The 13,307-nt window shown below is 39.5% G+C and overlaps 1 protein-coding gene across 3 annotated transcripts in view; it reads left to right on the plus strand.

Moving 5' to 3' along the window:
• bcar3 (BCAR3 adaptor protein, NSP family member) overlaps window positions 1–13,307 on the plus strand; it is an 80,146-nt gene that overhangs the window by 8,322 nt on the left and 58,517 nt on the right. For 2 of the 3 annotated variants that reach the window (XM_085386053.1, XM_085386054.1), the window contains exons 2-3: window positions 5,206–5,344; window positions 10,495–10,609. In XM_085386053.1, coding sequence (XP_085242179.1) covers window positions 5,255–5,344; window positions 10,495–10,609 — 205 coding nt within the window. In that variant the 5' untranslated portion in view covers window positions 5,206–5,254. The remainder of the gene's footprint in view (window positions 1–5,205; window positions 5,345–10,494; window positions 10,610–13,307) is intronic. The other variant, XM_085386056.1, reaches the window with a different exon arrangement.

The following is a 13,307-nucleotide window of genomic DNA, read 5'->3' on the forward strand; positions in this document are numbered from 1 at the left end:
GTGTGATGGCCATAGTACTTTATGTGGGCCAAATGTGTTAAGGATAATGTTTATCAATGTAAAATTGCAAAGAATTTGTGGATAGAATATAACATTTTGTAAACAGTTACCTCAGAAGCTGTACTGGCAGTTCTATGTATGTAAGGTAAAACTGTCCACAGTACTTCCACTTAAGTAACTAAACACATAAAGTCACCCTTACCAGTAATCCGCTGCTCCTTGAAAAAAGTAGCACAAACAGACAACTGACTGAGCAATGATAAGTAGAACTACCCGAGGCCGATACTCAAGCAGAAGAAAATTAAAAGTTGTTGTTTTTGTGGCTCGAAAAATTAAAGAAAGTATGTTTAATAATTCAACAAGACCCGCACCTTCAACACATGTACATTCAAATTCTGGTACAGGCTCATCATTGCTGTTGTTCAATAGTTTTTATCCGTTCGAAAAAGTCATTTTACGGCTTTAATGTTTCCAGCTGATAAGGAGAATGAGTGCATTTCAAATGAGCGTCCAAAGGCTTTAAACATCCGCTTTGTCTGTAACGCCAGTATCAAACTACAGAGCATTGTTTTTACTAAAATTCAACATTTTCAGATGAAAATTTGGCTGCTTTTTGTTTTTTCACTGTAACACCCACCTCAACGCCGTTTTTAGGATATTCTTGGTGATCCCACCTTTTTCATATTTATGCTTTTGGCACTGAGGGTATCTAATATGCATGTTGTCACTGTGTTTTTGTACTACCAGCTGCGAGGGCTCTGCTTTGAGCAGTCTGTTTTTATTTTGTCTCGTGACTGTGTGGTTTTTTTTTTCAAACGAGATCCTCCTCAGTTTGATTTTGTTACCACAAACTTTGTGTGAAGTTCACAACAGAGGTAAAGAGATTTAAACACCCCAGTTTAAGGAGGCAGGCAGGGGTTGGACCACCTGCACAGGACAGGTGAAGCAGAGAGTGTCCGGGGAGATGTGCAACAGAAGCAGAGGGAACATTTTACAAGATGAGAAATGGCACATTTAGGTGATTAAGGACTGTTGACAAGATTAAAAGACACGTCCGTCAGAGTTCAACAACATTACAGTTTGATTAAATAAAAAGTTTTTAAACTACACAAGGGTCATTTTCTCCTCTGATAGTAAGCATATTAAACATCAAGAAAGAAAGAGTATAAAGAAAAATAGTAAATGTGTGTCTAATTAAACTCTTCCTATGAACCTTATATCATCCTTTAATATGTTTGGTGTTACAAACTTGAAGCATAGAAAAGATCATCAGACATTAATCTAATCAGTTTTCAGCCTTCATTCATATTGAAATGTTGAAATCTTCCCTGCTAGACCCAAGTGCAGCGTTTAACACCGTTGGCCATAACATGTTATTACAGCTATTATTAAATGGAGAGTCCTCTTCACACACTGAGGTTAATTATGAAGCTCCACAGGCTTCTGTGCAAAGACCAGTTTTGTTTACATTATACGTGCTTTAGAAGGCATAGCATAGCATACATTTTCACTGCTATGCATATGATACCCGCTTTTATTGGTTAAACCGCCGGGATGTCTTAGACACATAATGAGCTTTAATTTTCTGCTTCTAAGTTCAGATAGAACTGAGGTTATTGTAACGGGGCGTAAAAATCTTAGAAACACTGTGGCTAACAAGATCCTTACTCTGGATGGCATCGTCTTGAGCCGCCTGTTGTAGTGATTTGGTACATTATAAGTAAAATTGAAACATACAATCCCATAGCACAACATCAACATTTATTTATATACAAAAATAAAAATGCTTTTTCAGAAAAGAATTGTAACTTCACAATTCATCACCGGTTACGTGGGTACATTTTCTTTTTAAATGCACTAAATGTAGAATACATGGTTTGGTAAAATGTTGGTTACACGTTCTAAGAATGAAAAAATCAGTCTTTCAGAGAAAAAATTAGCAGCCACCTTTGTAACACTCTGCGACCAACCGTAGCTGTCTGATTTTCACCATGTCCAACCCTACCAGTTTGGTGTATGCCTCGGCGATGGCGTCAAAGACTTTCCTTTCCGATTTCAGTTCGTGCAAGAGAGTTTCCGCCACCATGCAGACTTTGACGTCGTCCATTTTGATGTTGCGAGCAATCAGCAGCCGTTGAATGGATGGAATGAAACAAGGGGTGAGGAGTCTTTTTCTGATGCTGTAATAATTTTCAGCGTAAAAGTCATCCTCCAACACTCGCGTACACTCGTGCTGTTTCTGGCGGGGTTGATCGGACATACAACCGTTGCATTCGTCAGTGAGGTACTTGTTGATTACTAGGTTGACAAGATGATACACCGCGGTTTTCACGGTATCGATGAACAAAGAAGATGCCCAACCGTCAAGCTCGTCCGCTTGCTGCGGCTTTTCCAAGGGGCGATAGGAACCGCGCGTGTCAGGTAATATTGTGCCCTCGTCCGCAGAACTTTCCTCCTCCTCCGCAGGGTGGCGCAGGGCTGTAGAGGCCATACTTCTCTCTGTTGTTGAGCTAAAAAAAAAAAGGTTTGAAGGAATGAGACGGCGGTCTTCTTTTTAAAATAACAGAAGGGGGGCGTGATCTGGAAGTGGGTTGATCTTAAAGGGTGCGGGTAGGTGTGGCAGCAATTTTCAAAAACCGTAGAGTGGGCCACTGTGTCTCTAGCAGCTGCAACTTTGGAAAAGAACGGTAATTCCCATCTGTTGGGCTTGAAATTCTCCATGAAAATGGCATCTTCCAGCCCTTCTGCTCAATCAACCATCAGAGTGACAGAACTTGGTACATATTTGGTACTTGGTACCAGGGATACTGAGCAATCTTTAGTCTCTGAAGATCCAGCCACGAACCCTACATTTGAAGATTGGAGTGAAGACGCACCGTATTCACCAGTGTCAGAGTGGAGCACACCCCCCTCACCACCACAACTGTGGACTATGGACACTGACAACGAGGAAGCTCTGCCATTTAGATAATTTGTTTGCTGTGTCTGTAGATGCTATAGGGCTACTTTGTGATACAAGTCCTTTACTGACTTTAATCATCATTAGTGTCTTGTTGCATTGTGTGGCACAGTTGTACTCATAAAATTGACTTGGAGTAATGTTTAGGAAAACAATACAGCTTGATGGATCAACTCACGAATAATGTACGGAGATTAGTTATATTAGTGTGTGTGTTTGCAGCGGCAGTATAATACCATAATGAAATTGGACAGTAAAGTGAATGACTGTGCATTTGTGTATGTATGTGCACTCACACACAGAGAGAGAATAGGTGAGCTTGCACAGAAATGCTTTCACTGTAAGTTAATGGCCATATAGAGAATTTTATATCCGGATCAAATACGTATTGGCTAGTTTTATTGACAGCATTTTTTTTATATGATGTTTGCACAAATGAAAAAATATACTCAGTGTTAACGTTTGCTGACGTATCCAAAAAGCCTTAAACGTACAATCAGTTGTTTTTGGAGTTTATTACCGTATTTTTGGACCATAAGGCGCATTAAGCGAATTAAAACAGTCAGATAAGTCAAACTTAAGTCAAACAGATAAGTCACATTCAAATAAACATAAATATTCTTGATATTGTTACTTACAGTTAATTACTGGTTGTCAGCAGATTAGAAATGCAACCCTCCTGTCTCCAGATAGCTGAATGAAGGTGAGGCAAATGTTTCTGAGCGTTAAATGTAGTGTTTATTTTTTTCTATCCCTTCAGTAGTTAACTTCCTTCAGTATCCAGATTAAGGAGGAGTGAATATTTTTTCTGATGCCTATAATATACACTGTGTAGAGTATGTACTGTATATATGCTGGTGAGTAATATACAGAGATTACTCTCTCAAATGACCTCTATTGGGCTGAACTGGAAATGGTGTTAGACACTGAATGGAGTCCCTATACTGCGTGACTGACTCTTATTCTCTAATCTATATAATGGCACACACAGGTTAGATTAATATGGATGATGGATCCCAGCATTGGTTGATGTTGGTAGGTTCTGACAACCTTTGGGGATGTCACTGATAAAATGTAAATCCTCATAACGTCACTTAATGTGATTGGTTGGGGTGGGTGGGGGTCGCTGCGTGTGCTCAGTCACTCCGTCGTTGCTTGACAAGCTGTTAGATGTTCTGTCTTTATATGTGACATGCCACCACTCACACACACAGACATGCATGAAACACAATACCACCCCATATGTACTCTGCCACCTACATGACACAATATATAAATAATATGATCACACAGATGATACACAATGATACTAGCTTTCAAAAAGAAAAAGCGTAATGATGTGCAGCAAAGAGAGCGATTACAGATTTGTTCATCAGTCAAATGTTTCCTATTGAGCTCTTGAGTTATTCTGAATTGAGTGATTCTGAACACAGGTTACCAAAAATGCTCCAAAATAAGAAAATGTGAAATCCAAGGGAAGCGAATACTTTCTGAATGCATTTTATTATGTTTGACTATATGTTTGACTTGTGCTCATGTGTGAATGTTAGCTTGGGCTTCCAGATAAAATGATGTGTGGTGGTAATCGGTAAGGGCGTTTTGGTTATATCAGCGTTATTCCCCAGTATCATGTTCATTTTTAAAAATGATTTCAGGGTGTATCTTGGCCCTGGCAGCACAGGCACAGACAGTTTGATTTGCATTATCAGTATCAGTTAAGATTGAGACATCATCGCTCTGGGGTGTCCTGTAGCGATACTGCTAACAGCTCATTAGACCGATAAAGAGTAAGACTGAAGAAAAGTTGTCAGTTTAATATCATACAGATACAGACGGATATTATCCAGGCACACACAGAAATTAGTTTGGGAAATATTTATCATAGTTTGCGAGTCTTTTGCACCATTCAGTCCAGCTCATAATTAACTGGCAAATTCCAGAGCCATTAGTTACACAAGGTCACTAAGCAGAGAAACACTGATTAATCTTAGTGTATGTGTGAGAAACTGCATACAGCACCAAATCCGACACTGAAATAGGCAACTTGTAGTGTTAAAATTTGCAACTTAATTGTATTATTGTATTATATGTTTAACTGCTCATTAAACACATATTCTCTCTCTCTCTCTCTCTCTCTCTCTCTCTCTCTCTCTCTCTCTCTCTCTCTCTCTCTCTCTCTCTCTCTCTCTCTCTCTCTCTCTCTCTCTCTCTCTCTCTCGATCTTTTTAAAAAAAATTGTGTTTCAGTCTCTGAAAGAGTCAACTCTGCCTGCATCTGTGTGGTTGATCTGTCACCATGAAGCATCAGTCTATTTCCCGATGGTTGAGTCAGCTGGGACTGCCACAGTACTGCACAGCACTGGAGCAGGAATATGATGGCGTAGAGGTAATACAAGTACATGTGCGCACACAGCAGCACAACCCACATGTTTTTTAGCATCCGAGTTTTTAAATGACTCGTGAAGCTGTTGTAAATTATATAAAACAACAAGCTTAGAGGAAAACCTCTTGAGGAAAATGATGTTTACTGGAAAGTAAACATCATTTTCTAGCGCTCAAGAAAAGGTTTTCTGTGGGTAGTTAACCTGCCAACGCTTTAGAAGTGTTTTAGTGTTGATTGTTAATCATTTTAACTATGGTATTCAGACATGGTATAAAAATGCCAAAAATGACTGAAATTGCTACCAATGAGAGCGCGGGATACCGCTGATTAGAGATCCGAATCGGTTACCTAGGCAACCAAATGGCAATCGGCTTCAAAGTAATGTGTGACAAGTGAATCCATTCCAGTATGAGCCAGCTTAAAGGACATGTAATACTTTTATCACTTTTACGTATATATTTTTAGTTTTGGTAGGTCTTGTCCTAAGTTGGGTGAAAAAACAAACAAACAAATCAAATACAAGAAGAACCACAAAAGGACACCACTGATGATTTGGATAAACATTTTGAACTACAGAGGACATTTAAAAAAAAAATTAAAAACAGTTGTTTGAGCAGATAATGAGATTTGCATGATCATATATCAGATGTTGAGTTAATTTAAGTTGGAAGATCTATACAGACCTATACAGAGGGCACAACATCTTTGTTTCTCTAGAGAAAGTGACATGATTGATAGTAATAATATAAAAGGTGTTTTATTGTCCCCGTGAGCTGTAAGTGATAAATACATTGTAATTTGAATGAACTGACCTTTTTAAGTAGTCACACAATGTTTGCATTCCAACAACTGAAATAGTGGTTGTTATTAAGGCAGTTTCCCACGACTGACTACTAAAGCAGCCTTATAAAACTTCATCACCGGCCTGAATGGACAGCGATGTGGAGGCTGTTCAGCCATTACCCAACTTCATGCTGAATGGTACACAGCCTTTGGCTAGGGGACAAGATTCATGAGCCAATAAGACATGAATTATTGCGTTACCTCTAGCTAATGTTTACCCAGAATGCATCTGTGCACAGTGAAGGCATAATAGAGAAAATACAAGAAAGCTTGCGCAAGAAAAGGCTATTCTAGTCACGTTTAAATGAAAGAGTGTAGATATAAGTTGTTATGTGAAATATTTTCTCAATATTAAATGGATGAAATTCTGAGCGTAGATCTACATGTAGCTAATGCTTTAGGATGTACACTGTGTATTTTTTTTTCAGTGTAAAGGAAAGTCTCTGTAAGGTCTGACATATATACTTAAGGTGATGGTGAGGAGTTGTTTGCACTTCTTGTTACACTGTAATTGCTGTTATGGGAGGATAAAACTAAGAACTATCCCCTACCTCTTTCTTGACCATCCTCCATTCATAATGAAGTCAGTGCAGTGTTGCTAACCTTCCTATTCATATTAGAACAACAACATGAGGTTCAGTGCCTCTGAGCCATCCATGCTTGTGAAAACAAACCTAACTAAACTAACATCATTAACACAGCCTTTGCCAGTGTTGGGGTCATTATTCCAAAAAAGTAATGTATTACATGCTACTTCTTACTGTTCTTGCAGTATGTTACTTAAAGAGAAAGTAATTTGTTACACTACTAGTTACATTACTTTCTCGTTACTCCGTGAATTGACCTAAAATGCATCGTCATGTAATTACCAGCTAATAACATAAAGGTTGGGTTACAGTTCCACACACCAACACAAATCTCTCTGCTAATGTAGACGCACATAGAGCTTTCTTTTAGGGTTTACATAAGAAGAAAGCTGACAACACAACATGAAAACATCCCTAATAGACTTTAAAGCCATTGTGATTCTACTTTAGAAACATGCACAGGTAGAAATGGAGAATGGAAGTCTGGCTGTATGTCAATGCCTTTGTTGAAGTTCAGCGTCTGGGTGCTGGACTGCGATTAGCATGAACTCAGCTTTATCGTCTTTCTGGGTTCTTTGCTATCTTTGTGTTAGCAATATAATGTGGTTGTTTCTGTACTTGATGCTGTTAGCACTTAACCGTCACACTCTTATCCTTTCTAAGTATGTACTTTGATTATAGTAACACGTTAAACCCAAAACTTCTTGCTGCAGTAATGTTTTTTTTAATATCTGCCTGGATGTTGGATGTTTGCTTGGGTTCTCACAGTCCAAAGACATGCAGTTAGTGGGGTTAGATTAACAGGTCATTCTAAATTGTCCATAGGTGTGAATGTGAGTGTGGATGGTTGTCTGTCTCTGTGTTGAGAGGATAAGAGGAAGAGAATGGATGCATGTATTATAGATTTTGAGGTGATGATGATTCTTGATTTCTCTTGATTATCCACAAAACTACAGTTAACAGTTAACGTACAGCATTTAGTTAGAGAACATGGATGTTGTCTTTCTCAGCCCCACCTTATAATTTAACCTGTGTCTCCACTGGAGATAGAAGTGCTGCTTTTTTAAAATTTTCTGCCACGTGATTCAAATGTCAAAGAGTTTGACATTTAAATTCAACAGGCCATTTTATTACCAAAAATATCGATTCATGCAGTATTTAAAAAAATTCCAGATCACTGCGCCACAGTGAGATGTTTAATGTCCGGAAACATCCCCACGTCTCTGCTTGCCTTTTCATTTACTTGCACCTTCATTGTTGAAATAACATTTACGCTGGCAAAACCAACATCCACAAGTGCTATGTCAACTCTCCACAGGACTGGTATGGGAGTTCATATTGTTGTTCAGCTCTGCGTGATGTGGACAACAGAGAAAAAAGAAAACATGTCAACTTGCTGTTCCATGCAGACTGAGATGAGAAAGACAGGAGAGGGAGGGAGAGATTCTGAGATAGAGAGAGACAGACAGAAAGACTTATCTCTCTCTCTCGCTCCCCCTCATGCACACACCTTGAACTGTGTGTGTGTGTGATGAGCTGAACAAATGTAGTATCTTTCTTGACTTGCCAACATGTTATTATTGAGCTGTTTAGGCATGTTGAGCCCAGTGATCATCTGTCACATGTGTTGTACGCACCTTGATAAACTCAGGTTCATCTCTTGTAATTTTCTTTTTTTCCCTTTTGTTTTTCGTGTGTGTGTGTGTGTGTGTGTGTGTGTGTGTGTGTGTGTGTGTGTGTGTGTGTGTGTGTGTGTGTGTGTGTGTGTGTGTGTTTTGTTTTTCCCATTCAGGGTTATTTTTTTTAAACCGTTTCCTCCTTTGTGTGCACTTTTGTGCACGGATGAGGCAGAGTTTGTTTGTGTGCATGTATTTGGCTACTTGTGGATGCAGGTGAGCAGTTTCTTACTTGCAGTGTGCTTGTGCGCCCTTTCACTGTGATTTTAATTTGTCTGTGTGTGTTTACATTCATGGGTGCCCACTGCATGCTCAGAGTCTAAATAGAGCAGTGTTTGTCATGAGCCATGAGAATAGTCATATTGTTGAGCAATCAGAACAAAAAGCCCTTGGTCTGAGCTCAGAGCAGCGTGTGATGACACACTGTGTCACATGTACATGTCTGTGTGTGTTGTGGGGGTTTTTTGGGTGGGTTTCTTTTTTCCGTTTGGTTACAAGCGTACTATAGAAGGTTGGGTTATGGTTCAAAGATTTGGTAGGTCTCTACTTCAAAGGTCATGTAAGTTAATAACACAGCGAGTGTGGAAGTGTGGCAGGGTGTGTGTTAAGACAGTGTAATGACAGCAGCAGGATGAGAGGTGGAGATGACACTTTGGAAGATAAGAGGTCACTTGTGGTCTCAGCCTTTTTATTATGCACTGCTTTCTGAAAATCTTGTGAATGCCATAACTCAAGATGGAAGTCATCTAGGATCTTCAAATATATATCATACGTGCATCTATTAGTAGGCTGAGGGGCAGCACTTGTGCCTGCCAGTATTTTTGTATTTATTGCTCTTGATGTGTTTTATTCTTGTTGTTGGGCTTAACAAGCACCTGAGTGCAAAATACAATTTCACCTCATGCGAATATTTGCTGGAATGACAATAAGAGCCTTTAAATAAGTATTGGAATAGTTAAAATCCAGTTAAAAGTGGCAGAAATGGTTTTGCTTTTTGACTTTTCTCTAACAGACAAAAGGATCAAAATATTACAGACTGTAAAAATACTGCTGCTCAGTACCCCAGCACCACCCACTATGACCTCAGTAAAACCACAAGTAGAATTGTTGCGGCAGGGAAGGCGGACGCACCTGCACGGCATCACAGTCACGCCTCGCCAGCTTGGTGTAGGGTCCTGTCATGTTGTCTTTGTGGGTATGTGTGGCTGGCAGCTAGGGAGCTGCAGCCGTGGAAGTGTGTTAGAACGCAACCGTAAAAAAAATATGTTGGAGAATGCAGAATTGTGGTCATGCCATGCCTCATTCCTGCCACAGTTGCCTTTTTCACAATGTTGACCAAAAAAATGACAATGTAGGAGATTCATTTCAGAATTGACGGCAGGTCTGTTAGATTGGTTTGGATGCATTAACTGGGAATTATATTTTTGCATTAACGGTATTCTGCAGGTATGTTGTAGCCCAACCCAGCAAAAACCATGTTTGTCTTCTATCTGAAAATGAAACTCTGTTCAAACTGAGATGAAATTTTAGTTGTGTGAGGGTCCAATGAGTCCTCTAGACTCAGTTTATGCAAAACCTGTGTTTAAAAAGTGTAAATATCTGTAAAACCATAAGTCAATGCTTTACTGTAGGCTGGGACACAGCTTATTTGAACCCAATATGTAACTGATACGATACAGGGACAACATAGTATATTTTTAAACTGTTATTTTTATTTGAAAAAATGAATTCACATCTATGATCCAGACATCATCTCACAGTAAAACATGCAGACTATTTAACTTCACGATGGTTAAATGCAGCTTTGTTTGTTTTGTACACCTTGAATTAAAGGATGCAGTTTCTAGGGTTAATTTGCCCCAACAACAAACTGAAACGCTGAGCAGAAAGTTGCTGAAAGCTGTCGACTGCTCCACAGAACTTCGTAGCCTGTGGTAGTTTGAAACATTTCAGCGGTTTAGTATTTATTTTTAAGATACAGTATCCAACACTATTTCTAGAGCAGGTTGATTTTACATGCACGTTTTTGTTTGCTTATATTTTCCAGGATCTGCTTCACCTCACAGAGTATGACCTCTTGGTGCTTGGAGTCCACAATCACCTCCACCGCCTGCACCTTCTTACTTCTCTACGCCTCCTTCAAGAGCGAGAGAGGAGGAGAGGTACTCTTGCACTCCAACACGCTGCCGGATGCCTAAACACTTTTTATCTTACCTGATCTTTTCCATCAAGTTGTTGATTCTGGATCTGTGTTTGATTTGATTCCTGGTGTGCCCAGCAACTAGACAGAGACAGAAGCATTAGTGTCATGTAAAGACTTGCTTGTGCCTGGGGGTCGCTGGTGGAGGGGGTTATCTTACTCAGGATAATGCTGTCTCTCTCTCTCGCGCGCGCACACACACACACACACACACACACACACACACACACACACACACACACACACACACACACACACACACACACACACACACACACACACACAAAGCATGTGAACCAAAGCTGTCAGCAACTAGGGAGAAGAGTGCTGAGGCCTGCACTCCTGCTGGGTTTAATCACTTTTGGAGGTGTGCATGTATGCATGCGTGGATGTGCTTTTTAGTGTGTTCGTGACAGACTGCTTTGTTTGCTCTGGTTCCCATGCATTATAAAGTGAAATCTAGCTGTTGTCTTGGTGACTGCTGTATAAGTAAAGTCACTAAATAATTGTAGTGGATCTTGTTGGCTGTTGCTACATGTTATCATATATGCACAACAGCAGGCATAATCAGAAGATGCAAACTTGGGGCAAAATAGCCACTTTGTGATCAAAACACTGCGCCCGCTGCATCACTTACAAAAAAAACAACCCACAGTGTCTTTCTTGGCTGAACTTCTGAACATTTTTCAGGAGCCAGACTTTCTGAAGTTGTTAAGAGGAAGCAGGGACTATAAAGAGTCTCCTCCTGTCTCATAGTAAACCTAGCAATTTGCAAACCCATCTGGTATGAAGTGTCTAAAAAACAAAACACGCAAACAAAGAGACCTCAAGTTACAGTAAGTATAAAAACATTTGACTTTCTGCATCTGGTTTGGCATAATTTAGGTTTTGTGGAAGTTTGGTTTTACTGCTGGTCATTTAGCAGTAAGGTATTTCTTTTTCCTTTTTCAGTATGTTTTACTATGCATATCTGTTGTGTTGCCTGGGTTTATTTTGAAAATGTGCATGAATGAGGATGGATGACCTACTAACTGCAGACCAAATCTACAAATGGGTACAAAGAAAGTAACTTGAAACTGGACTCTGTACAGTCCTGTGAAATGTGCTTCCACAGGAATTAAGAGGGAATCTAGCAGCCAGGTGCCTTATGAAGACAGAGGCTTTGGTAGTTTGCTGGTCTGGACCATATAACTGTGTGTTAACACAATGTTCAGGTCAAAACATGAAATGCTCAGAGAAATTGCAAAAAACCCAAGAGCAACATTTCAGACTGTGAGGCCTCAGTTAACATGTTAAAGTTCATGATGGCACAGTTGGAAAAAGACTGAAAAAGTCTGGCTTGTTTGAAAGTGTGTCCATCAGAAAACCTCTTCTTTCTAAAAGAAACATGGCAGCGTCGTATAGGTTTTCAAAATGAACCACAAGACTGAAACAATGGGCCTCATTTACTAACAGCGCGTGGGCACAAATCTGTGTATAATTCATGCCTATGAAAAATTAATGTACAAATCAGTGATTTACCAAAACATCTGTACCTGAATTTATGTGTACTTACAAACAAACATGACAAACAATATGACTAATAAACAACAACAAAACAGTACCTCTCACCATGTGCATGAATAGTAATAACACCAATAATAAGGATATTTCCTTTTTGTCATCATTCGTTTTCCCAAAAATATTATAAGCCACAAAATGCTCAGGATCACTGAATTACAAATAAATACATTTTTAAAAGTTAAATTGCAACGAAAGAAAACGAAATACTGATGGAAAAGCTGTGGACTTTAATGTTTTAATTTAAACATATTCCAGTATTCCTTACCTCATTATATGAATTATAACTATCATTGCTAGATTTCATGACTTATATTTACAAATAGTGGAAACTCTTTTTTTTTATTATCATTATTATTATTATTTTATTTTATTCATTGACAAGTTGTCATTACCTGTGAGTGAAACTGGAGCACTGATGCCAGATATGTAGACGAGGCATATAATGAGTAGTTTACCTATCATTACAGCTCACCCCTTATAAAAACATTTATTTTCACATTCCTGGGATCACTGCGTGACCACTGTTGGAGACCTGGCCTACAGGCTGACGACTGCTGCTGAGATGAAATGGCCTCTGGTGGAAATCACTCAGTCACCAACTACTGTGGTATTATCTGTCTGCCTGGCAGGCTGCCAAGCTTATCATTATCACAGAGTCCAGTTTTGTTCAGCTAATAGCATCTCTCTTACACACACAGACACACACACACTGCGTTTTCATATCTTAGTGGGACATCTAATTGACATAGTGCCGTCCTTAGCCGCTTACTCTAACCCTTAGGTTACGGTCAGGTTTAGCCTAACTGTAACCTTGACACTAAAACCACATTTTGGGTCTCAAAAATGCCTTTAAATTCGTGGGCACGAGCATTTTGTCCTCATAAGGGCTGTTAGTTGGTATAGCAACATTCCAATTTTTGGTCCCAACAGAGATACGTAATTTTTTTTTCTTAAGAATATAACGTGTGTGTGTGTGTGTGTGTGTGTGTGTGTGTGTGTGTGTGTGTGTGTGTGTGTGTGTGTGTGTGTGTGTGTGTGTGTGTGTGTGTGTGTGTGTGTGTGTGTGTGTGTGTGTGTGCACCCACCCACAGGCATGT

Source organism: Rhamphochromis longiceps, linkage group LG17 (genome assembly GCF_057381845.1).
Source record: "Rhamphochromis longiceps isolate RC_006_pf linkage group LG17, R_longiceps_female_GT1.1, whole genome shotgun sequence".
NCBI lineage: Eukaryota > Metazoa > Chordata > Actinopteri > Cichliformes > Cichlidae > Rhamphochromis > Rhamphochromis longiceps.